Below are 24,831 nucleotides of genomic sequence, written 5' to 3'. Positions count from 1 at the left end.
TAACGCGGAGCAGACAGCTGTGCCTGCTGGGGATGACAGAGCTTCTGCTTTCTGCTCCTGGCAGCGGAGTTCCGGTTCGGCTCAGATGCCACCTCCGTTCTGGAGGACGGGATAAAGAAGAGGATCGTGGTGGCTGCTCGGGATAACTGGACCAACTATTTCTCCCGGCTCTTCCCAGTGAAGGTAAGTCTGTCTCTCTTCTCCAAACCCAAACCCCAGATTGGCCTGACCCCCCGGGCCTAGGGACAGTTAGGGAATCAAAATTCAAACACGGGCCCGGCTCAGCATGTGCCCCGTCTCCTGTCTGCATATAATCCCCATTGCAAAACCCCGACCCAGAGGGGTGGTAAAAGCCCAGATTCTGCAGCTTTGGCCCATTTTGAATCCCTTCCCACCCATCTGTCACTGGCTCCCCCGCCCGGCAATGCCTTGTTCTCCCGTCACTTGTCTGGGTTGTGCTGTCCCTCTCCTGTCCTGAGCCTTTGTCTTTTTCTCCTCGCTAGTCTGTTCAGCCCCCTCCCCTGATTCCTCTATCTCCCCGTCTGCCCTGGCGCCGTGCTTAGCGCCTCCTGTGCTCCCGTGGCCCATGCGTCCATTCTACCACCACCCTCCCCACCCGTCTGTGGGCCAATTTAGTGCTTGCTGAGGCCCGTCCCTTGGCCTCTGCCTGTGCGCGGGGCCTGTGGTTTGTCAGACTGGTGTCAAAACGTTCACGGTGTGCAGGTGTAACCGACCACAGGTGGCCTTTCACTTGGGACCCCTGGAGCTGAGTGCAGGAGCCTCTGCAGTTTGAGCTAAGGCTGTAGAGGAGGCTCACTCTTTCCCTCCGTGAGTGGTCCAGGGGCCACCACACGGCTCAGGGAACCACCCCACATGTGTGGGTTACACAGGCAGTGCCTCGTCATCTGTACCTGTGGCAGCAGAGGCCTCCCCAGTGGTGTCCTTTCAGATGGGACCCACCCTGAGGTCTCTGCTGGGGGCCTGCAGTCAGGACCCGTCTGCAATCAGGACCCACCTGTGGGCGGCTTTTTCTTTCAGGGGGAAGCGGGAAGCGATGTCCAGCTCCTGGGTGTTTCTCATCGGGGTCTCCAGCTGCTGAAGATGGCAGGCGGCTTGAGCCCTGAGTACCTGAAAACCCTTTGCCAGTACAGGTGAGGGGCCAGGCCCAGAAGGGCATTGAGGGGAACCAGCTGCTGGGCAGGGCTCCTGCAGGGCAGGAGGGCAGGCCCATTGCCTGGTCTTGGGGAGTCCTGACTGTGCCATCCTGGGACTCCGCAGGGAGTGGAGCTCTGACCCTGGAGCAGGAGACAGACAGGAGGGTGTCTGTTCAGAAGGGGCAGCGGCTTCCCTGCCTACCCACCTGGGGTGAATTTTGTGAGCCAGCCCTGTCAAGTTTGAGGCTGTTTAGTTTCCTTTTAGACCCTCTCCCCATCACGGGCCTTGTGTTTCGTGTGCCAGGTGTGAGCCGCACCTCACTTTTATTCCCAGGGGCAGCAGCCTAAGGGGTTGTGATGCTGGCAAACCAGTGAACAGCCCAGCCTGTCCGTGGTGATACTAGTATCAGGGGAGTCCCTGCAAGGGCTCCCTCTAATTTTTTTCCATCCGTGGGCAGAATAAATGTTATGTGCGCCAAGGCATGTGCGGATGTGCACCACCAATGCTGCCCATTGTGGGTGGCTGAGGGCGCTGAACTAATCAGCAGGGTGGCACCTGAATCTCTCCTGAGTGCCCAAGCGCTCGGCTCCCAGGGAACACTGGCCCCCACCCGAGCCTGGGGCTGGTGGCTGGAGTGTGCTCTGCTGTTTTCAGCTTTGCAGACGTGCTGTCGGTGGAGCTGAGGGGCAGCAGCACCCTGGAGTTCTCCATGAGGAACGAGCAGCTCATCCTGCACTCGGAGAAGGCGCGGCAGGTCAAGGCCATGGTGGATTTCTTCCTGCAGCAGCTGAAGCAGGTGAGGGAGCTGCTGAGGCACGGTGGGGAGCGGGTGTGGCCCCAGCATGGTAACGAGCCTACAAGAATTCCTCAGTCTCCAGAGAAACAGGCAGCAGCTCCCTCACTGCCCCCTTCTCCTGCAGGACTCCAACTACGTCATCGCTCTGCGCAGCTACGTCACCGATGACAAGAGCCTCTTGAGCTTCAAGAAGGGCGACCTCATCTGGTTACTGCCCATGCAGGGGCTGCAGCCGGGTGAGAGCATGGAGCCGAGCTGGGCAGGACAGGATTCAACCCGCACTGGCAGTGCCCAGGGGCTGGATCCTGGGTGTTCCGCCTGCCATGCAGGGGGCGTTTCGCTGTATAACACGACGTTGTTGGGAAACCGAGCCAGGCAAGGGGAGGGTTAGGGCTGGGCCTGCCCCAGCCTAACCTCAGAACCAGCAGAGCCCCCCACTGCCTCCTCCCAGTCCCAGCAAATGGAAGGAGCTCCTCCGGGGCCCTTCCCCATCACCTGCCGCCTGTAGGGTGCTGGGGGTGGGGCATGCAGTGGCTTGGCACAGCATGAGGAGAGCTGTCTAGGTGAGAGAGCAGGGGAGAGCTCCCCTCCACACCCCCTCCTGCCCAGCTCTGCCACTGAGTGGCTCTGGGCCAGACACAGCCCTCCTGGGCTTGTTTCCTCACCCGCCTGGCCGGGAAGCTACCTCGGGGGGCCAGGAGGTTCTGTGCAGCCTGGGAAGCCCTCAGACGTGTCTGCCGGAAGCACAGCTCCTTGTTGCTCTTTGCCAGATGCGGTCGCGCCCCTTTATGACCCATCCCTCTCTTCACCCGCCTCTGGCAGGCTGGCAGTTTGGCTCCATTGGTGGCCGCTCCGGTCTCTTCCCCTCCAGCATGGTGCAGCTGGCGGCGGCGCCTGACTACCTCAGCACGCACCTGGACAGACAGGAGCGGCTGCAAAAGAGCCCGAAAAGGGACAGTCTGGAGACGGATGCTAGCAAGGAGGTGAGGTCACCAGTGGGGTAGGAGGGACGCGTCTGGGGTCTGGCGCGGCTGTGGAACGAGGGACTCTGGCAAGGCAGAGGGAGGTGTCTGGGGAGAAGATCCTGCCAGTGATGGACAGCCAGGTGGAAGTAGGGGAGCACGGGAGAGGACGGACGGTCTAATAGTCAGAGCACCAGGCTAAGACTTGCAGAGCCCTAGTTCACTTCTCTGCTCGGCCACATCCTACCTGTGTGACCTTGTTTGAGTCACTTGGCCCCCCTGTGCCTCAAATCTCCCTCTGACCAATGCGGGCAGCAGGGGGCAAGGTGTGAGGAGAGCCCAGCAATGTGCCCCCGGGGGGGTGGAGCCTTGGGTGGAAGGGGCGGGGCTGAGGGCCGTCAGCCCATAGCGACGCCTGACCAAGTGGCGCTCCTGGGGCATTTCAGAGGGGCCGGGCTCTTGCAGCAGTATGGGGGTAACAGCACAGTCCTGCCTCACAGGGGTGTTGGGGATAAACCCACCAGCGGCTGGGAGGTGTTCGGACACGGTGGTGAGGGGACCAGCTGAGCACCTGACCGAGATCCCGGCGGGACGGGGAGGGGTCTACAGAGGACAGCCAGGTGGCCCTCAAGCAGAGGAGGGGGCGCCAGCTCGGGGTGGGGAAGCTAACGGGGGTGTCGTATCTCTCCCCTCAGAGCCCTGTCCTCAGCCCGGCAGCAGAAATCCCCAGCCCACCCTCCTCTCCGGATGCCCAACACTACACCATGGTGGAGTTTGCCCTAGCACACTTCCGGGAGGCCCAGTCCACGTGAGTAGCCCGGGCCCCTACTGCCCGCATGCACAGGTGTGCGCCCTGGCGTGCGGCAGAGTGCACGGTGGGCGTCCCTGGTGCCAAAGCCGTGTCCCCTCTCTCTAGGCTGGGCTGGAAGGGCACGAGCGCAGAGCGGAGGAGCCCAGCTGCCCTGGTCCAGCACACCAAGGTGGGTGTATCTGGGGTGAGGGAAGGAGGCGGGAGTCCGCAGCTGCAACTCCAGCCCCGGCCCCTCCCGGAGTTGCCGGTCGTGCCGGGTGCACTGATTTCCTGGGCCGGCTGCGTTTCCCGGCGAGGCCAGCCGGTCCCCTGCTCTGCTCCTCCCACTCACCCCGTGCTCTGGCTGCACAGGTCCCCATCCAGGAGTCCCTGCTGCCCTACGCCGACAGCGAGACGAACCAGCTGGCAACGAAGAATTTCATGAGTATGTCACCGCCCTGGGCCAGAGAAGGGAGGGGCTGCGGGAGCAGGAGAGGGACCGGTCCAGAGGCCACACAAAGACATCTGTTGCCCAGAGGCAGGAAGAATAGCCTGGTGCCCAGGGAGAGTAGTGGTGGCCCTAGAGCAGTGCTGGGCGACCTGTGACCCCCTGGGGCTCTGTGCGTGGCCCACAAGGCATTGTGTTTCCCGCTGCCCATGCCAGATTCCGCTGGTTTCCATCTGCGTTGGCCATTTCCTAGTAGCGGAGCAGGAGTGATGGGCATGTAACCCGAGGGCAGGTGGAGCGCGGTGCGCCAATGGCACGCAACGTTGCCGGGGCCGTGCGTGGCCTCTGTGGCCAATCATGGCGCTGCCACGGTTCAACCAGCGCACCCGGAATTCCAGGGCCACGCGTGCCGCTAGCAAAACTGCCCTATCCCCAGAGAGCGTCTGGTTACAATCTGGCAGCCCGCTGAGGTGGGGAGAGCCACTCCTGCGGCCCACTCACTAGCCTAGGTTGGACCTTCGTGCCCCACGGTACTTCCACCTCTAATAACCACCTGTCTGTTAGCAATAGACAGAGGTGACTGGTGAGGGCAGACCCAGGGGGCCACCGGTCATGTGCCCCCCCAACCCAGGGAAGGGCCAGGACAACCTCCTGCCTTCCACCCAAGGCCGGTCCTCTCCCCACCCCTGCTCCATCCTCACCCTGCCTCTTTCCCAAACCAGGACAGCCTGGGGGCACAGTGGGGTGGGGGGCTGGCAGTAGAAGCTCCTCCCACCACTGGCAGTAGTGGGGTAACCGGAGCAAGGCGGCCTCAGCTAATTGGCTCCCCAGTCACATCACTCAGCTCCTGTGGGCAGCATGGGGTGGTCCCACCCCCTGCCTTGGAGTGGCATGGCTAGGAGAGCAGAACATCTGGGGCTACCCTGCTCTGGTTCCCCCCACACCTGTGGCAGCCTGGACGTCCACTCCGGGTGCCAGCCCCCTCCCAATGCTAGTCTCTGCGGCCTGCCCACGATCTCTGGGGTGCATGCGACTGCTTGTGCCCCCCATTGCGTTGCACCCAGTAATGGAACTGTCAAAACACACCTCTGCCTGGCGCGCGATGCTCTGGCACTGGAGATGAGTGTCTTTTAGTGTACTGATCCACACCCCTGCCCCTGGACACATCAGAAGCCACACCCCACGGATCCAGCCCAGCCTTCCACCCAGACAGTCCCAAGCTGATGCTGGCTTCTGCCTTGCAGCTCTGATGAGGTTCATGGGAGACCAACCAGCCCTCAAGAACGTGTCCGAGATCAATTGTGTCTATGAGATTCTGCAGGTTTGTGTCCCTCCTGAGGGGAACGTGTCAGGGGCCAAGGGGAACTGCAGTCAGGAGTGGGGCTCTCTGGGGAACAGGGGGGCTGTGTGGCCAGAGATCTGGGACTTGTGCTCCTCAACGGAGAGGTGGATTCTCAATGGGGACTGCTCAGGAGAACCCACGGTTTCATCTCCTTGAACATGTCTCCATAACACTGATGCAGGCTCCAGTCCCTGCTGGGCCAGCTGGCTCCCAGTTGCAGGAAGTCTCCGAGGTCATTGAATGGGAACCCCCAGGGGGATTTTGGTGAGACCCTGAGGGTCCTTAGGAGATGGCAGAGGGGTGGCTCAGAGCTCTGCCCCCTCTGATGCTCCTCTCCCCTGTGCAGCTCTGCAAGGAGAAGGAGAAGGAGAATCTGCACGATGAGGTTTACTGCCAGGTCATCAAGCAGATTACGCAGAATCCCAAGCCGTGAGTACCCAGGGTTTGTCTGTGGTAGGAGCTGGGTGTGTGTGGGGGGCTGCCTCGCTGGAGGGAGGGTCTTAGAGAACACAGAGAGGGCAGCCTCCTGGACGGGGGCAGCCTGCCTTGCGACCCTAGAGAGTGAGGTTGGTGAGTGCGTGAGGCCATACTTGGGCTGGAGAGATGGGGGAGTAGGTGAGAGAGGGAGGGAGGTGGGAGGGGAATGATACTAGGTCAAACCAATGTCTGTCTAGCTCAGGAGCCTGTCTTCTGACAGTGGCCTGTGCCAGGTGCCCCAAAGGGAATGAACAGAAAGGTAACCATCAAGTGACCTCTCCCCGGTACCCCTTCCCAGCTTCTGGCAAACGGAGGCTGGGGCATTTCAGAGCATGGTTTTGTGTCCCTGCTCATGCTGGCTAATAGCTATCAATGGACCCATCCTCTGTGAGCTTTCCTAGCTCTTTTTTGAAACCCATTATAGTTTTGGCCTTTACCACATCCATTGGCAAGGAGTTCCCCAGGTTGTGCGTTTTGTGAAGAACGACATCCGTCTGTTTGCTTTAAGCCTGCTGCCTACTAATTTAATTTGCTGACCCCAAGTTCTTGAGTTGTGAGGAGTAAATGACATTTCCTCCTTAACTTTCTCCATACCCATCATGGTTTTATAGACCTCTGTCACATCCTCCCTTAGTCGTCTCTTTTCCAAGCTGAAAAGTTCCTGTCACATGAGTCTCTCCTCGTACGGAAGCTGTTCCAAACCTGTGGTCATTTCTGTTGCCCTTTTCCAGTTCCAATATATCTTTTTATGAGATGGGGCGACCAGATCTGCCCAGAAGATTCAAGATGTGGCTGTGCCCTGGGTTCACGATGCAGCTTTACGATATTCGCTGGCTTATTCTCTACCCCTTTTGTAATGATTCCCAGCGCTCTGTTCACTTTCTGCTTGCTGTTGCACCCAGAGTGGGTGTTTTCAGAGAACTACCCAGAACGACTCCAGGAGGTCAAGGGATGGTCTAGATGGTGCTTGGTCCTGCCAGGAGGGCAGGAGACTGGACTTGATGACCTCTTGAGGTTGGTTCCAGCTCTGTGTTGCTATGAAGATCTCTCTCTCTTGTCGTAACAGCTCAGTTAGACTCCATGGTATTATATACGTACAATGGAGATTGTTTTCCAATGTGCATTACTCTGCATTTATCGACGCTGAGTTTCATCTGCCATTCTGTGGCCCAGTCACCTTAATGTTCATTCAGGAGCCGGTGCGGAGAATCAGTTTTCAAGTATTTCATCAGCAAGTGCAATGCAGAAACATTGGGCCTGAGGTTCTCCTATCTTAGGGCAGTGTAAATCAGCAGTACATCTCCTGCGGTGTTTGATGTTACACTGGTGCAAGGCAGCAGTAAATCCGTTGCAGTCTGCAAAGTTACCCTGGTTTAAACTTGGTGGGACCCACTGCAGGGCAGTAATTGGTGTTCATGTCCTGGCCTGTGTGTTACCACAGGCCGTGCGGTGACCAGGGCACCTGGTGGATGTCTGTAAGCACTTCCAGCTCCTTGTGTGTGTGTGTAACCCACACACCTAGGTGTGGTTCACGGTCCCATGTAGTGGCACCTCAGCCAGTTACAGAGAAAGACGAGGAGCCTCCTCGACAGCCTTAGCTGCGCACCAGCTGGCTTTTAGCTCCAAATGTAGAGGCTCCTGCACTAAGCTCCAGAGATCCCAGGTTTGAGTCCCCCTGTGGACTCCTGTGGACCCCCAGCTCCGTGTCGTATTGACCCCATGCACGGAGCCAGTTCCCCTGGCCGTGCTGAGCTTCCTTCTGCTGCTGGAAACGATGGAGAAAACAGCACCGCAGGGCCATGGGCCTGAAGAAGGGGAACGGTATCCACGGGGCTGGAGTCAGTCACCCAGGGGAAGGATGCTCTTGTGTCTCCTCTGCAGAGGTGTATTTGCACTGGCAGACAGTACAGCCTCCTGAGTCCCCCTTGCCTCTTTCTTGACCTCCCTGAAACGCTCCTGGCGCCTCAGACGTCCCCATTCTTGGGGCTGTGGCTTGGCTCCGGGCTGGGGCACGTCTTTGTGCTTTTGCTCTGCTCTTCCTCCGGTGTAGATCGGCCCCTCCCCGCCCCATTAGGGACCACTGATCCAAGGCTGAATGGCAGCTGTCACTGCCTCCATCCATCCCTGCGCTCCCACTTGCCAGCACTGGGAACTCCCTGGGACAGAGTCTGTCTCTTGGGAGAATGGCTGAGGGCAGGGGGATGTCTGCTGGCAAGGTTATACAGGTACAAGCCCTACTGCAGGTGCAGGTGAAGAGGGCGAGACCACAATGCCTGCTCCTGATCAGCACGGGGAGTCCGTGTACTTTCCACAGGGTGGCAGCGTCCTGAGTGAGAAGCTCTTCATCAGCTCCTGCTGCTCCAGCCCCCTCAAGAGGACAGGGCTGGGGCTGGTTGAAAGGCCCTTAGCCTACCTGCTAACTGGCTGCACCTGCCAGCCTCACTGGCTGGGGCGAGAGAGGCTCAGAGGAAGCCAGGGAGGAGAGGAAGCGGGAGACAAAGGCCAGGACCAGAGGGAACTGGGGCCCTTTTGGTCGGTCGCTGGCCCGACCGGCCCTGGGCAAAGTTGGCTGTGGAAAGTGATGGCGGGAGACCACGTGCAAATGAAGACACTGCTGCATCCAGCGGCGGTGTTCCCCACTGAGCCGGGGGGCAGCGGGGCCGAACCCAGGGAGGCTCCACACAGCTGTAACTGCCTCCACCCTGGGGAGCCTGTACCAGTGTCACCGCCCAGGCGCTGAGGCTGCATGACTGGTGCATGTGCGGAGGAGGCCTGGGTGTGCCTGGACAGGCTGGCACAGGAAGGCACTGATCCGTGAGGGACCCGGCTGTGGTGCGAGTCGTACGGACCCCTGACGTGGAGCTAGTTCCCCTGGCAGCTGCTGGGCTGCCTTTTGCTGCCTGGAGGGAGGGAGAAAACATTCTCCTGTGTTCTGTTTTCTTCGTGGGTGGTGGGTGAAGATCCAGCCAGGGAAGGCAGGTCCCAGCCTCATGCCTTTTGCCTGAGGCCACGTCCCTTCTGCACCCCCCCCTGCGTAGAGCCAAGCCCAGCCCTGGCCCCCTCACCATTCCCAGACCTCTAAGTGTCCCGTCCCTGCAGATGGCGTGGCCCCACCTGGCCAGCCAGAGCGCCTGCCCTCCCTGCGGAGCTGTGCCTTGGTTCCAGCCCCAGCTCTCCCCGGGCAGCTGGAGGACATAGGCAGTTTTGGGAAGGCAGCGGCTTCCCTCGCCTACGTCAACCGCCACCCCTGGTTCTGTGCTGCCGGTTCTTCTACCTTCCTGGTCACCAGGCCCCAGCCAGCCATGTGCTACACCGCACAGCTGACCATCACCACCTGCTTTGCTCCCCGCCTCCAGGGAAAACTGTGCATGCACTGGAGGGGTTTGTTGCTGTGAAGACCCAGCCCCCATGATTTCCCTCTGTTGACCTCAGCCCTGGCCCCCTGAGGGTCAGTTTTCCAGCCCTTTCCCTGCAGCCCGATGGGCTGGACTCTTTGATTGTGGCCGAAAGCTGCGCTCCTCTGAGCTTACAGCTCCGGGGCGTTAGGATCAGCCCCCAGTACGACAGGATCCGTGAGTTGAGGTGTGAGCTGGTGATGCGGTTTTTAGTTCCTCTCAGTGCCCGGTCGTGTGCCGTCCCCACCCCCGGCAGACCCAGTGGGCCAGTGTCTTCTGTTTCTCTGTACGCTGCAGGGAAAGCAGGGTCCGTGGCTGGCAGCTCCTGCACCTGCTCACCGGCTTCTTCCTTCCCTCCAAGACCTTGTTGCCGTACGTCACCCAGTTCCTGCAGCAAACCAGCTCTGACCCAGCCAGCACCCACCAAGGTACCGGCCGCTTCCCCGGCCCAGCTCCTGGTGCTGCCTCTGGGGTGGGGGGGTCTGGCAGTGCCTCCCTCACCCCAAGAAAACTGCTGTCCTGGGGGCAGAGGGGGAGACCGGAGGGCAGAGTTTGAGAAGCCTCTTAGCACAAGGCGGGGGGCTGCTGGCGGCTCTGCCAGGCGGGGCGAGCCTGGGACCGGTGGCTCATTGCCAGCAGCCTGAAGTCAGCATGTTAGAACTGTCCCCCTGGGGCTGAGGGTCAGGCCGGCCTCTCTGTCCCTTCAGCCATTGGCTGGCTGGGGACAAGGATCTGAGGCTCTGGGGGTGACATTCTCAGACGAGCAAAGGGAACGGGGTGGGGGGGGCTGCCAGTCTTCCTCCCTCCTGTGCCCTGATTGACTCCAGGAGCCCGGGCCGTTGGAGGCAGGTCCCCTGATGTGTGGGATGCAGGAGCCTGACCTGCCAGAGGAGGGTGCTGCCCTGGCTGGATTGCTAGGAAGGGGAGGGGTTAGCTGTTTCTTCCAATTGCCTAGAGGCCTTGATCGGGATCTGGTGCCTCCGGCCTGACCTGGCCCAGGGCAGGGGGATCCACTGTTCAGCCCTTCCTGTGCCACCTCTGCAGCATCTCTGCCTTTCCCCAGATCTAGCCAGGAGCTGCTTCAACAACCTGCAGAAGACGAGTCTGTACAGCGGGCGCCAGCAGCTGCCCTTCCACACGGAGATAGGAGCTTTTCTGGTACCTGGGCGAGCGCCTGGGGCACACAGGAGGGTCTGGCCTGAGCTGGAGGGAGCTGTGGTGGGCAGAGGAGGGGAGTGGGCGCTAGGGGACATGGGGGTGCTGGGTGTGGAGGTGGGGAGGGTGCAAAGGGGAGCAGGTGCACTGCTACATCTCTAACCCTGTGCTTTCCCCGGGCAGAAGGGGCGCAGCTCCCGCCGGACAGTGATCGTCCTGCCCGGGGCCCTGGAATACACCACCAAGATCAGGACCTTCACCGTGAGTTCCCTGCCCCGGCAGCTCTTTTGGGTCAGGCTGTAGGCAGCAGGGGACGGGCTGAGCCCTGCCTAACGACCCAGGAGAGGAGTCCAAAGGTGGGACTCAGTTGGTTCTTGGCTGTGTCGGCCAGTGCTGGGTTTGCTACCGGCTCCCACTGCTCACTAGTGGCTGCCCTGTGCCAGGAGTCCTGGGCGGTCTGCAGGGCCAGGTGGGCCCTGGCTCCTTGGTGGAGAGCTGGCTGGGCCCTGGAGATTCTCCGTCCCCTCCTCCTCGGGCTGGGCTTGTGAGTTGCCTGGGTGCTTTGAGCTCTTGGGGCTCAGTGGAACTGGGTTGGAATCAGCCCTCGGGGGCTGAGTTGCTGCACAAACCAATGTTGCCATCTCTGGGTGCTGCCCTGAGCCCTCCGCTGCCCTTCGCGCCCGCCCCAGAGCACACGATGGCCCTTAGGAAGGGGTGACTTTGCCCAGTCCCAAGGGGGGTGCCCATCTCCTGCCCTGGCTGCAGGTGGCTGCGGAAGTGGTGCGGGAGATCTGTGAGCAGATGGGGGTCAGCCGGCAGGAGGAGATCCAGGAGTTCGCTCTCATCGCCAGCAAGAACGACGGCAAGTGGAAGGACGCCCTGTGCTGGTGTCAAGTCAGATCCCCGCGGAGGGACTTGGGCCTCTTGGAGCCTCCCTCCTGCTCCCGCGGTGCCCCCGGCACCCGCTGCTGAAATCAGCTGGGTAGAGGGAGCCGGGGCAGCTCACGCGGGAGCCAGCTGCCAGGTGCACCGCGAGGAGGGGCACAGCCTGGCTTCTCCCCTCTCCCTTTGCAGGGAGCTGTCCCTGAGCCTCAGATAACACTGAGATGGAACCAGGCCTCGCCCGTCAGCTCCTCACCTGCCTGCTCCCCTATGCTGGGGTCTGGCCCTGTCGCGCTGCAGCTGTGCTGCCCTCGACCCAAGCAGTGTTCACCTGTCTCCCCTAGCCCCTTGGGCCCTTCTCACTGTGGTTTCGGGTCCCATCACCAATGGCCCCTCCCTGCATGAGGTTGCCGGGCTCATGACATCCATCCCCAGGGCTGGGGACCCTGGTCTGAGCATCTGTGGTGCTTGCTTCTAAAGCTGCCCCTCCCCCCGCAAACGACGGGTGGCTCATGCAGTGTGATGCTGGGGTATGTAGAGACCTGCTGGGGCGGGTCGCAGGTGGCCTGGGGTCACTCGCCCTCCGGGAGCTGCTCTGAGAGGGGGCCGGGGCTGTGTGCAGGGAAGGTGGTGAGGCCGATGCTCCAGGGGGAGTACGTCCACGACTACCTGCTGGAGGACTGCTCCATAACGCTGGGATTACGCCGGGTCTCCTGGCAGACGCCCCTGCACTTCGAGAACGAGATCTGCGTCGGTGTTCTCTACAGTCAGGTAACTTGTGCTGGCTGCGCTACCCTGGCGTGGCCCAAACAGCCAGACTGGGACGCTCGCACACAGCGAAGGGGCTTCTCCAAAGAGTGAGCCACCACCCCCTGCTCGTGGGCTCCTGGGAACCCCCCAAGGGTCTCCCCCAGCTACCATCCATGCAGTACGCTATCCTGTTTCCAGGGGTAGCCGCTGCTGTCCTCCCGGGCGGTAGGGGAGGCAGCCAGCTAAGCCCGAGATCTATGGGCGTTTGTCCCAGTTTGTGTAGCTGCTAATGCACCCAGTGCTCCCATCGCTGCCTGACCCTCCTTGGTGTCCAGCCCTCCCTCCCAGCTCCGTCGGGACCCAGCCTAGTGCATGGGGCAGCCGCCCTCACAGGAGACTGCAGCCATCCTGGCTAAATTCAGTGTTTAGGTGTCAGCGAGCCAACTCCCTCCCTCCAGCAGCTCCGGAGACCCGGTCCCATCTGGGGGACTCATGCAGCGCCATGGGGTCTGTGGTGCAGTGTGCCAGTTAGAGCTAAAGGGGGCCGTGCAGGTAACTCAGGGCGGATGGAGCCCAGAGGTCGAGCGTGGGGCCTGTGTGGTACCAGAACATGCCGCCCAGGGAGCTGCTGGTGCCTTTTGGCTGAGTACCTGGGTGAACAAAGCAGGGCCCTTGCCCTGCAGGGGCGTGCAGCCTGGCATGGTGGGAGCTGGGGTGGCAGGCCAAGCAGAGCGCTGTGCCTCGGGTTCCTGTCATGCCCGGCTGTTCGCATGGCAAGAACAGGACTGGAAGCTCAGCTCTGCTCTCGCTCTCACAGTAAGAACGCCCTGCGGTGCTGGGTCCAGTCCTCTGCCTGCCTCACCCAGGCCAAGGCTCAGCAAAGCCCCTTTGCTCTGGTTGCTCTCAGGTGCAGCAGGATTACCTGGAAGGGAAGCTGTTGCTGAGCACCACCAGTGAATCAGAGAAGCAGGTGGGCACCATGGCTCTTTTCCAGCACTGGGCCAGAGCACCAGGCTCCCTGCCATCCATGTAAGTATCTCTGTACAGTTCCCAGAGGCACCCTGGGCTGGCCAGCCTGGAGCAGAGCAGAGCTCAGGGTAGTCCAGAGCAAAGTTCCCGCTAATCTTTTCCACCCATGTGCAGAATAAATTTTATGTGCACAGGGAGGTGTGAATGTGCACCTCCTGTAGCAGAGTGCCCACAGCTAGGTTTTGTTTCTAATCAGCTGGGTGGCGTGCGTCTCCTGAGTCGCCACACAAGCGCTCAGCTTACAGGGAAACACTGGTCCCGAGTCCTGGTGCGGGTGGTGGTCACCACCTGTTGCTTCAAAACAAGCTGGAGGAATCCCTGCAGTGGACAATTATGGCCTAACCTGCCAGTAGAGGAAGTGTCTTCCTGACCTCAGGCACTTGGTGGCTGGCTCAGCCCGGGAAGCAGGCGGCTTTATGTCCCTCTTAAGCTCATAACTGACCTGTGAATATTCTCACTAGCCCTTAGCCACTAAACTCTTAGCACTGGTACCTCAGGGCAGAAAGTGCCATGAGGTTACAATGTCTTGAGTACAACTGATCTGGTTTAAACTTGTTGCCTTTCCGTTTTGAACATTTCCTGGTTTGCTCTCATAAGGGCAAAGTTTTCACTTGGGAGTGTAACACTGGAGCACCAAAACTCTGGGCTTAGGTGGCTAACAAATACAGCTGACAGTTGCCCAGGTTATCATGGGCATTGAGGAAGCAGCAGAGGTAACAGTCATGGGGACAGAGTCCTTCCACCAGCTGCAAGGGCCATTTTCAGCCTCCATTGCAGTGACCTTGGCTGCCACGTATAGCACTTGAGCTGCCCACAGGGCAGGCCTGGTGCATTGGAACCACTGGCTTTGGCGGGGTAGGCAGTCTGCTTGAGTGGCGGCTGGAAGAAGCACTTCAGCAAGCCAGACGCGGGGGGTGAGGCTTGGAGTGCTATGTGAGTTAAGGGGACTGGTGGCCCCAGAACCCACGTTGGGCAGCTGTAGAAGAAAAGGGCCACCCCAGCCCTGCCCCTGAAAACCGATCTCACCACCTCTTGCTGCCCTCAGCTGGGGCTGCTCTGCTCACCCTGTATGGAAGTGAGTTGAGCACATCTACGTGGTCCTTTACTGCTTGGCAAGCTGGGGAGCCCATCTATCACGCTGCAGGCGGCTGTGCATGAAGGATGCCTGGGAAGGCTACTGTTGGGCTCTCCGTGCTCCCCAGTGCAGGGGCAGGGTGTGCGCAGCCCTCAGGGGGCACTGGAGAGCTGCTCTCTAGCCAGGGTTCGTGCAGCCCTGGCCTTAAATTTGCTGCTTGTCTGAGCAGGCAGGAGTTGATGGACTACGTCCCAAAGCCGATGCGCCAGCTCATCAACACGCAGGCTCTCCAAAGCCAAGTCAGACAGCTGGTGGAAACCATGGAGCCGCTCGGACAGCAGGAGGCAAGAATCCAGTTCATAGGTGAGGTGACTGGACAGGGGTCCCAGGCTGAGGCAATGAAAGAGCCCCACACCCTGACTGCTGCTAGGGGCTGTTTGCAAGGTTGACAGCAATCCTAAAGCCTGGACCAGGCCAGGATCAGGGACCCCAGTCTTGCAGGCTGGGCCCAGGGCATTCATCTGAAAGTCCCCGCCTCTGGTGTTGGTGCTGTGTGGAGGCCTGCCAGGGTCCAGCCAGCACCAGCATGCAGATTGGGGTTTGTGCCTATTTCCAAGGGCTGGGCATGAGTCGAGCCAGCACGCAGCAGCAGCGTGGGGTTAGGGCGTTCTCATTAGCATGGCTGATTGGCAGCCCACCGCCTGGGTGCGGCTGCGTTTAGCGCCAGCTCGTGGGCCTTGCTGCAGCTTTCGGACGTGTGTTAGTACAGCCTCTCTTCTCCCTCCCCGCAGAGCTGGCGGTCCAGCTGCCCCTCTTCGGCTACAACACGTACCACCTGGAGCGGTGCAGCGAGCCCGGGCTCCCGCAACCCTGCGTCCTGGGCGTCAATAGGGACGAGATTGTCATCGTGGCCAGCAGGTCCCAGGTATGCAGCCCGGTAACTTGCTGCCCCAGCCCCCTCGTGCAGGCGCTTTGGGCTGACTTTCTCTGCCGCCTCTCAGCCAAGATGAGTCCACAGCAGGTGCTGCAACCTGTGGGCTTTGAGCCCTTCCTTGTCCCCCTCCCCAACCCTTATGGAGGTGAGCCAGCCCCAGCACCCACTCATTACCCTGGCTGGATTGTTTCCCCATTATCTGCCCTGCGGCTCTGCACTGGCTTTGGAGAGGCTCAAGGGCCGAGTCTGTTTCCTTAGCGTTCTCCATTCAAACGGCTGTGAGGAAACCCTGCTGGAGGGGTTGAGGGCACTCAGCTCTCATGCTGCGTCCTGCACTGCAGCAGCCCCTCTAACGGTTCTCTCCCCTTGCGCAGGAGCTCTGCTTCCGCCTCTTGCTCACGGAGGTGCAGAGGATGCGAACGCTACGGGCCCTGGAAGACTCTGGCGTGCCGGGCCTGGAAGTGCACTACGGCTCTGCAGATGACCCTAAGACCATCTGGTTTGAACTGCAGCAGGTAAAGAGCCTTGAGTGCTGGCTGGCTACCCGCCTGCTCAGCTGCTTTTAACCCACTCAGTTTTCCCCAGCCCGTGCATTGTCCAGCCAAGACTCAGGCTACTAGCACTAGTGCCATCCCTTAGCCAAGAGCTGGAGGCTTGGTGGACTACAGGTCCCAGCACCCACCACTCTAACTTGAGCCCAGCTGCCTGGTTGGTGTGGAATGCTGGGAACCGTACTCACCAAAGGGCCGGCCTGGCTACTGGAGGCAGGCTGGCTAGAGCCGGGCATGGCTCAGCAGGGTCACATTCCTTCCAAGCTGTCCTGTTTTCCTTCTCCCTGAACCTGGCTGGAATTGTTGGAGGCATCCAGAACTCAGCCGTGCCTGGGTCTGCAATAACTGCAGCGGCCTCATGGCCTCCCCAGGCTTTGAAAGGAGAGCTTGCAGACTTTTTGCTGGGCAAAACCAGCTTTCAAGCTCCTGCAGTAGGCATAGTGTGAGACACAATGCCCTGTTTGCAGGACACGAAGTGGGGCTGCCAAAGCCTTGAGCAGGAACTCTGCCTGGAAGTCAGTGGTGGCTTCTCTTTGCGTGAGGAACAGGCTCAAGCCTGGAGCTGGTTCGCTGCTGAATTGTATTTGAAGCAAAAGCAGCCCCTTTGGTGCAGGGATTATAATGCCATCAGTAGGCTCTGGGGCTGCTAAACCTCCAAGTGCTCGCCTACACAGCGCTGGTAGGGTTTGCCTACACTAGGGTCAGAAGGTGTTTGTTCCAGCTCTGGAGCTGGTCCCACACCAGTGGGCTATGAACAGAGGCATAACTGGGATGGTGCGAAGAGCTGATCACGCCCTGAGTACATCCCGAGAGTTTTAGACAAATAAACTCAGGGTAGCTGGCCCCCAAGTCCTGGATGCTCCCGTCTACTTCTAGCAAACTGATGAGGTCAGAGCTAGGGAAGTGTTTCCTGCCTGGGCTGGCCATTACACCCTGCAGCTCTGGCCCAGACATGGCCTTCATGTGGAGTTAAGTGACAGCAGAAATTTAAAGTGCTCCAGCACCTCTGTGTTGTTGCCCCAAGTAGATACTCATATGCCCCAGTAAAATGGTCTTTGTGTCATGTAGCTTAGCAGCACTTCCCATTCAGCCCCCTCCTATAGGGAATAAACAAAGCCCGTAAGATTCATACGCAGTGACCAAGCTCTAAGCATTGCCACTGTCACCTGGGCATTGGACAGGACTGTTGAAGGAAAAGCAGACAAGGAGCGATGGACATTTTCCCAAGGGCAGTGGCACTGCAGTGCCACTCCCCACTCCTGGCAATAAAGCAGCAGCTGCTAAACCAGCAGGACTGGACTTGAACCAAAGGCCACCTCTGGTGGTTTCTGAATTTCCACCTTAGCAGAGGTGAGGAAAACAAGGAAGGGGACAGGGCCGGACTGTGGGGTTCAGAGAACTCACTTCTACTGGGCTATAATCTTCACAGGCCAAAGAGATGTACCACACAATGAGAGTCGTCATGAAGAATGAATCTCATCCCTAGAGCCCTAGGCTAAACAAGACAGCAATAGCCTCAGCTTGGAAAGCTTACTCAGCACTCCTGAGGCTGGCCTGTGGCAGGGCCACCCGCATTCACCACACTGCTCTCCAGCTGCCTTGTTCTACAGCACACCGCCTTGGCCACCTGTCCTCCAAGCCCTGTGGTCACCTTATTTCCCACACCGCCATGTGCCAGAACCTGGATCTTCACTGGAGTGCTGCTGCTCAGTTCTGGAGCCCCCAGATTTGGTTGGTAAGACACTCCTTTTCAGAGTCTCGTACAGCTGCATGGTCCCACCGGCCAGAGCCCAGCACACAACAGAACAAGGCCCTTGCCTTTCACCAGCCCTTTCCTAACCTGCTACAAGCAAAGAGGGGCGGGGAAGCCCATGGAAACCAAGGTACTACAGCCCTCTTTTGCTCTAACAAATTCAAAAAAGGCAGCAGCAGGGGACTCTGCTACTTGCCAGAGATTTTCTATCACAAAGAAAAGGCCACGACATCCCCAGATGGGCCTCCTGCATCTTATCTGGCCGAGAGCTGCCCCAAGGTTCACAGTTAATTAGAGAGCAGGTCAGTGAGTTGGACTGTGCAACTACGAGGTTGGCCAAGGCAGCGTTCGAGCTTCAGGGGTAGGAAAGTTGGCTGCTAATCGATTTCTTCCTGACAAGCTGCATGTTGTAAGTTTCTTTCTAATATGAAGAACTCAGCCTGCCTGTACAGCTGTGTGTTTAAATGACAGCTCGCTCAGGGAAGGACGACACAGAGTGCCCTCCACAGCACACTGGGGCAAAAAGCAGAATGTAGAAATAAATCCTTAATATATTTTATTACGCTAGATCTCCAGCCGGGTGAGAGATGCTTAAGCTTCTGTGGGGAAAAGAAATCAAAATATTTAATGACGAATAAATCATTAAAGTCTCAGTTGCTTCCTGATTTTGGAGCTAAGAAGACAGAACCCTGGGCTTCCACGTCACGGGGGCGAGTGAGCATTTTGTGGGGTTGAAAAAGACAAGCAGCTGGGAAGGGAGGGCCGGAGCAGACTGGGAATGAACATGGCTCATTGGGCTCCTGTTGAAAGCCAGCCCCACTGCTCAGTGAGTGAACAGTCTGGCCCCCCGTGATGTGAGCCGGCAGAGGCAGCCGGTCCTGGAAAGTAAAACATGGACACTTGGTTGAACACAGACAACTACGGGGCACAGAACAGAGATGGAAAAAGTACCCCAAAAGTGACTTGAGTAAAAGCACAGCTGCCTTTTGGGGTGGGGTACAAGTCACTGATGTCCCTATGGAATACTACTTGAGTAAACAGGCATGCACACACATCACAGCTTGACTGTACTCAAGTATCCAGACGCGAAGGCAGCTACACTTTCTCACATAAGTTTTGGAGTATTTTTCCCACCTCTGGCACAGAGGCGACAGGCCCTCCTCACTGGCACTGGTGTGTCCCAGTCTGAGCCATGAACGAATGCTGCATTTTTGCTGCCCATGTTCCCGCAGCCCCATGGCTGAGCCCACCAGGGCACGACCAGCTGGGCAGGGAAAAGCAGTTGAGCTCTCTTCGGGATGGTGCTACGCTGCAATGACACCAGCACAGTCAGTCTGCAGGAGCCCAGGGCTCCCAGTGACTCAGTAGCTGAGCTGGCCTGAGAGCCAGGTGGTCTGCTGGCTGCTTTGCTCCATTAGCCAAGTATAACATTAACTATTAAACGTCACATAGTACAAAGCACAGCGCTGACTGGCAGGTCAGCCAGGCCAAGTCAACCTTCACCTTTGAAATGGTCCCCTTGCTTTACAGGTGTTGCCTGTGTGTTATCTTCCAGCCACGCTAATGGAAACTGCCCCACCCTCCCTTCTCCCAAGGGCTTGGAAGGGCAGGTGCAGCACCAGGACATTGTGAAAGAGTAGGGGGAGGACTAGCAGAACCGTAAGTCACAGCAGAGGCAAGAGAAGCCTCTGGGACTAGCCCCCTCTGCCAGTTATAAGCCTCTCTGTCCCCTTCACCCACCCCAGGGGGCGCCCTGTGCGTTTCTGGGCTGGAGCCCCCAGTCACAGCACAGACGGAGGCAGCTTCTCCCACCCCTTTCAGCCCTCACTAACAAAGTGAATCCAGGAACCCAGGGGATGACAAGCAACAGGCAGCCCCTCTGGGGACCACAGGTAGGTAGCCAAGAGAACAACGGCTCTGCTTGGATGTCTTGGCTAAGCACAGAGAGACAATTCTCTAGGCACAGGAAGAGTTCCAGGGGGTTTTAATGGCAATGCAAAGCAGAGGCTGAATAATTTGATGACCCTTTCTGAAGGACCCCAGTGCCTGAGGATTACAGCCTGTAAATGACTTGTGTGATAAAAGGCGGCCTTGCATGGGACATGACCATGCAGTTCAGAAGCACTGGGTGTTAAAAGCTCCTGCTTTGTGAAGTCACTTGCTGCTGCAGCACAAGCAGCAAGGGGACCGGTTAGAGAAATGTGAGAGAGCGCCGAGCTAACTCACCTGCTTTATGCCGCCCTCACCAAGTAACCCGAGCTAGTGCTTCTGGGGAGTTGGGCCAGGCTGAAAATGGAGCCTGGCCCTTGAAAAGGGCTGCACCAGGACGCCAGGGAACTACTTCCAGAGGAAGAGAAGAACCGTGTTTTCAAACCAGTATTGCTATTCCTCTGCCCCCACTCCTAACATTCAGTTCAGCAGTTGCACGTTCCAGGGAGCAAAGGGCAGCTTTTCCCCACGGGCTCACTGGGTGAGGCTCCATGTGCGCCCAGAAAGGAAGCCAGGCGCAGCCAAGTGCAACGCATGTAACGACGCAGCAGGAACTAGGCAAAGAGCCCATTGCAACTGTCCCGTTCACTTTATTGCCAGTTTACCATGCACCCTTCAGCAACACATAAAAGCCCGGATTCCCCAAGTACAAACCAGGCCTGGCTTCTCAGACTGCAGGCTGATCTTGCAGCACTAAACGCTGGCAGGGCCAAGATCGGCAGCAGGCAGAAAGCAAAGGCCACGCCCACAAAACCTAAACATAAAAGACAACCCTGGGCACAAGGGTCACCTTCTGAGTCCCCCAGTTCAGGCCCTTGCATAAATATAGCAGCAGATGCATCAGAGCTCCTGGCTCTGAGTGCCACAGCAGCAGCAGGCGACTTATGGCCTGTACTAAGTCCCTGGGTTAGGCACAGTGAGTGGATATGGCTTCCGGGAGCCGTAAGCAAATACTACGAAGTACGTCCGCTTTGGTGCTGCCTCCTTGTAACACCCAGCTGGGGCGGAAGTGGGCAGTAGCAAGAGACCTGCCTGTCTGCCCAGGCTGTGGCCCTACTGCCCACGCCAGTTACAGAACGCACAGGGCCAGCCAGAGTAAAACCAAATTCAGGGTGTTTTTGGAAAAGAAAAAAAGCAGCCTGCAGGGGGGCCAGGCTTTGGGAAAGGAGATGCCGCACGTCCCCTCATTACAACAAAACACCGTTTCCAAAATAAATGTCCCTGCTAGGAGCTTAACCATCAGCTCCCGTCATACGAACCCTGAGCCAAGCGTGGGCCTTTGAATGCATTTGCAGTGTAAGGCTTCAAATGGTAACATTTAAATAAGAGCAGGGGGCAGGAGGGGAGGATCAGACATGTGGGGAGCAGCAGGATGTGCATCCCACTTGGAACCAGAGTCTGAAATTCTCAGCCAGCAGCATGGCTGAGCCAGGCACCAAACCCTTTAGCAAGAGCTGGTGAGGGATTTTTCCATCTGTCCGGCAACAGGAGCTCCACAAATTCCCAGGGCTCACCTCCCCAGAGAGGTTCTCAAGGCCACATTATGGCACAGATGCTGTGGGGAACAAGCAGCCACGTGACTGGAAAACGCCACTGTGTCCGTGTGAGCCGCCAACTCCACCTACTGCAGCAGGGGATGGATGTTGCGGGGTAGCCAGTATCAGCTTTCCGAGCTGGGCAGCTCTTGCCAGTCCGTCTCGTTCTCACACCTGACTCGGGTTTCGAAAAACTCCTTGATGAGTCTCTGGGCTTCTTCTTTCACTGCAAGGAAAGGGGACAGCCCCTTACAGGAGATTCTGTCAGACTGGGAACAACCCCCTCCCAGCCGCCAGTGCTCCCACCTTGACCCATTCAGCACCAGCATTTCCACAGCTGTCTACATGACACCTCCCCATGGCCGCATCCTCCCCGCGGCGACTCACCAGCCTTGCGGACAGGATTCTTCTCCTTGGTCAGTGAATGAGAGAGGTGTCGGGCAAAGCCCTTGAACAGTTCCTGCCGGGGACAGAAATTGCTCCCATCACCATCTCATCACACAACTGGACTAGGTTTGCATGACTTTGCACAGCCCCTAGCACCACCGGGGCATGAGAGAAACAACTGTTTGTATTAGAGAGGCACTTACAGCTCAGAGGTGAGGTAGGGCCCTGTTTTGCTAGGCATGGTACCTAGGGGTAGGAGAGAGAATCCTTGCCCTTAGTGGCTCAGGGCTGAATGGACTCTGCCCTCGCATCACAGCCCACGTTCTGCTTCTTAAAATTCACATTTAACAACATACACGTCCAAGGGGAATAAAGGTGGGATCCCCAGAGCAACACAGCAGCCATAAACTGCAGTCACCACACACTGGGCCGCTCCAGAACCTCTCCACTAGAGCACTTCCTGGGTCACTAGAGCAGGTGGACACACCCTCCCAGCGAGTCTCTATGGTTAAATATGAACAACCCCCAGCACTGTGCACCACCCACCCCTTGTACCAAAAGGGCCTTAGGAGCCACAGTTCCGGGTCCTCCTGATACAGGAAGCTGAAGTCAGTGTCCTACCTTGGAAGCAAACTTTCCACCCTTGTAGAAAGGGGTCAAGTATTTCACAACGATATCTGCTGTCTCTTTGAGGGACACGCCTTTGGTTGCTGGATGGATGCTCTTGGTAGTTCCTTCTTTATCAACCTGGGACAAACTTGGATCAAAAGTCACCTTCTTCTTCACTGGGCCTAGGCCTTTGCCCTCTGGTTGCGACAGGATGGAAGATGTTGCAGCCATTCGCAGCCTCTTCATTGCAGGGCTCTCCAGATCCTAGAACAGAGCAAAGAGGAACCCTGATTTCAGGCTCCTAAGCCCAAACTGCCATCTGAGGCAGAACCATCCCCAAGCTATTCCCATAGGATATACCTTTAAGTCAACTCAGTCCCCTGGAGACAGGCCCTGAGCTGGTCATGGGGATGGTATTCAAAGGATTAAATCTAGGTAGCCCCATAATCCCTTTGAGGCAGGGAAGGGGCCTGGGAAGAAATCCTGTGGAATTCAGCTCTCCAGGGATTGCTGTATCCAAGTTCTTGGGCCTGCCTCAGACGGGGAGAGTGGGGAAATCTCACTTGCCCACTGGGAATAAAACCCCTGGGGTGACCAGCTTGCAGGAAACAAGGGCAATTCGCTCTGCTTTGGAGTTAAACGCCCCATTCAGCTTCACCCCAGGCACAGGGACAGCACTGCAGCCAAGAGAGCTGGGTCTTGGGGAGATTACAGGTGTCAAAACCTGGGCTAAGGGCTGCAAGGCAGGGTGCACTCGGCCCTTGCTGTGTGACCACCCAGTACCGACTGGTCTGTAGGGTCAGCCTTGGCAGCTGCCCTCTTAGCCAGTAACGCCTCATTTGCTAACTGGGTGTAGCAGAGGAGGGGAGATACTCAGGACCCCGCCCATATCAGGCAACGGTGATTATAAGGTAGGTCCCATCATCTACATCTCACAGGCCGTGTCTACACGAGCTCCAAACTTCGAAATGGCCATGCAAATGGCCATTTCGAAGTTTACTAATGAAGCGCTGAAATGCATATTCAGCGCTTCATTAGCATGCAGGCGGACACGGCGCTTCGAAATTGACGCGCCTTGCCGCCGCGCGGCTCGTCCCCATGCGGCTCCTTTTCGAGATGGGAATAAGGGGACTTCGAAGTAGGTGGGGTCCTTTCGAAAAGGAGCCCCGTCTGGACGAGCCGTGCGGCGGCGAGGAGCATCAATTTCGAAGCGCCGCAGCCGCCTGCATGCTAATGAAGCGCTGAATATGCATTTCAGCGCTTCATTAGTAAACTTCGAAATGGCCATTTGCGTGGCCATTTCGAAGTTTGGGGCTCGTGTAGACGTAGTCACAGAGAGAAAATGACGCACACAGGGGAAGAGCCTATGCTGAGCACCTGCAGCTCCCAGAGATTTCAGTCAGAGCTGCAGGTGTTCAGCACCTCCCAGAATCATGCCAAATCCTTGCCTGTGCTGTACAGTGCACTGGGGCAGAGCCAGGCCTAGATCTGAGGTGTGCAGGCTCCCACATAGAGCGTATTGCTGCTCTCTGCTGGGACTGGGACTGGGCAACTGATACTGCCCACTTGAGCAGACAGAGGTGAGGAAAATTAAATTCAAGGTCTCACCTCATCTGCTCCTGGCCTCTTCCTAACTTCACGTTCCCCAGCGCAGGTTGTTTCGACTTCCCGACCAGCTTCATCACCGCTGAGGATGGAGGGAGAAGGACAAGATTATTTCTGGTGGTTTGATTAGTCAATGGCAGGGACTTGCTATGAGAAGAAGAGTTCACCAAGCTGATTCACCGTACAGCCTGAATGAGACACCTTGCCTAGTTCAGCTCAGCTAGAGCATGGATTAAATACTATCATGGCAGCTCACGGGGCTGCCCACAAAATTAGCTAATGAGGCCCAATTGTGGGGTACCTGGGCAAAGAAAAAATGAATGGGTCAGAGCCTCAGGAGCTCGCTCACCTTGACTTTGTCTGACCGTGGAATCCTGCTTGCGTGGCCTCAGATCCCAGGTCCTGCTTCGACTCCGAGTCCTGACTTCTCTCAGTCATTGCTTCCTTCAGCTTCCTCGGCTCATGATCCTCCACAGGGGGTTGTCCAGCCAGGTCTCCTCCCAAGACATCTTCGTCTACCTGCGGTTCCTCCATCTCCAGACGTTCTCCGTGAGGAGGAGACGGAGGTAGCTCGCTCACAGCACAATCGTCTTCCCCTGCCGAGACACGTCCTGAGGTTTTAAGCTGAGCTTTGGTGAGAGAGAAGAATTTGGAAATATTCTGGGATTCTTTTCTGGCTGCGTCTAATAACTGCTGCTGCTTCTTGGTGAGTTTTGCCCTCTTAGTGGGGCTATCCCACAGACCACCTGCACTTGGACTTGATTGCTGCCCCTTCTTTTCATGAGCCTGTATTGCTTCCACGGCACTGTGGCGCATGACTTCGGCTGCCCTTCCTTTGCTCTTGAGGGCACAGCCTCCAGCCAAACACGAATCAGATTTGCTGTCACCTTGCCTGCTTGGACTACCGTCTTCCCTCACCACAGGCATCGTGTCTCTCTCCTCTGTTGTCTTCAACAGCTCAGCGGCTGTCTGGAATAAGCTGGAGCTCTTTCGAAAGCCAGCGCCTATCCGCTTGGGTTTAAACTACAAAGAGAAAGAGGCAGGACACTAGAGAGAAGGTCTCTGTTTATAACCCCCACTACTCCCCCTCGGACACAAGAAATGGAAACTTGGTTCCTTCGGTGATGTGCGCATGATGCATTAAAGAGGGTTACTCAGAAGTCAGTGGAGACAGTTTGATTTTGGTTTAAAAATTTTGTGCTGGTAAAAGAT

At 57.9% G+C, this 24,831-nt stretch overlaps 2 protein-coding genes across 7 annotated transcripts in view; one reads left to right on the top strand and one right to left on the bottom strand.

Annotated features, from left to right (window-relative positions):
• Positions 1-17,306, top strand: part of MYO15B (myosin XVB) — a 90,453-nt gene extending 73,147 nt beyond the window's left edge. The window contains exons 44-63 of the mRNA XM_075015016.1: positions 65-183; positions 1,039-1,151; positions 1,810-1,951; positions 2,076-2,187; positions 2,774-2,934; positions 3,609-3,721; positions 3,830-3,893; positions 4,076-4,148; positions 5,396-5,478; positions 5,855-5,922; positions 9,663-9,793; positions 10,429-10,523; positions 10,704-10,781; positions 11,286-11,382; positions 12,025-12,173; positions 13,060-13,181; positions 14,486-14,619; positions 15,048-15,181; positions 15,565-15,705; positions 17,171-17,306. Coding sequence (XP_074871117.1) covers positions 65-183; positions 1,039-1,151; positions 1,810-1,951; positions 2,076-2,187; positions 2,774-2,934; positions 3,609-3,721; positions 3,830-3,893; positions 4,076-4,148; positions 5,396-5,478; positions 5,855-5,922; positions 9,663-9,793; positions 10,429-10,523; positions 10,704-10,781; positions 11,286-11,382; positions 12,025-12,173; positions 13,060-13,181; positions 14,486-14,619; positions 15,048-15,181; positions 15,565-15,705; positions 17,171-17,227 — 2,186 coding nt within the window. The 3' untranslated portion in view covers positions 17,228-17,306. The remainder of the gene's footprint in view (positions 1-64; positions 184-1,038; positions 1,152-1,809; positions 1,952-2,075; positions 2,188-2,773; positions 2,935-3,608; positions 3,722-3,829; positions 3,894-4,075; positions 4,149-5,395; positions 5,479-5,854; positions 5,923-9,662; positions 9,794-10,428; positions 10,524-10,703; positions 10,782-11,285; positions 11,383-12,024; positions 12,174-13,059; positions 13,182-14,485; positions 14,620-15,047; positions 15,182-15,564; positions 15,706-17,170) is intronic.
• A 2,751-nt stretch (positions 17,307-20,057) lies between these two features.
• Positions 20,058-24,831, bottom strand: part of RECQL5 (RecQ like helicase 5) — a 58,420-nt gene continuing 53,646 nt past the window's right edge. For 4 of the 6 annotated variants that reach the window (XM_075014632.1, XM_075014629.1, XM_075014633.1 and 1 more), the window contains 5 exons: positions 23,969-24,642; positions 23,623-23,701; positions 22,027-22,278; positions 21,406-21,478; positions 20,058-21,244 (listed from right to left, as the gene is read on the bottom strand). In XM_075014632.1, coding sequence (XP_074870733.1) covers positions 21,144-21,244; positions 21,406-21,478; positions 22,027-22,278; positions 23,623-23,701; positions 23,969-24,642 — 1,179 coding nt within the window. In that variant the 3' untranslated portion in view covers positions 20,058-21,143. Of the gene's footprint in view, positions 21,245-21,405; positions 21,479-22,026; positions 22,279-23,622; positions 23,702-23,968; positions 24,643-24,831 lie in introns of those variants that run through there. The other 2 variants (XM_075014631.1, XM_075014635.1) reach the window with 2 other exon arrangements.

Source organism: Carettochelys insculpta, chromosome 20 (assembly GCF_033958435.1).
Source record: "Carettochelys insculpta isolate YL-2023 chromosome 20, ASM3395843v1, whole genome shotgun sequence".
Classification (NCBI taxonomy): Eukaryota; Metazoa; Chordata; order Testudines; family Carettochelyidae; genus Carettochelys; species Carettochelys insculpta.
The sequence above is the reverse complement of the archived record's forward strand: the minus strand, read 5'-3'. Positions and strand labels throughout refer to the sequence as shown.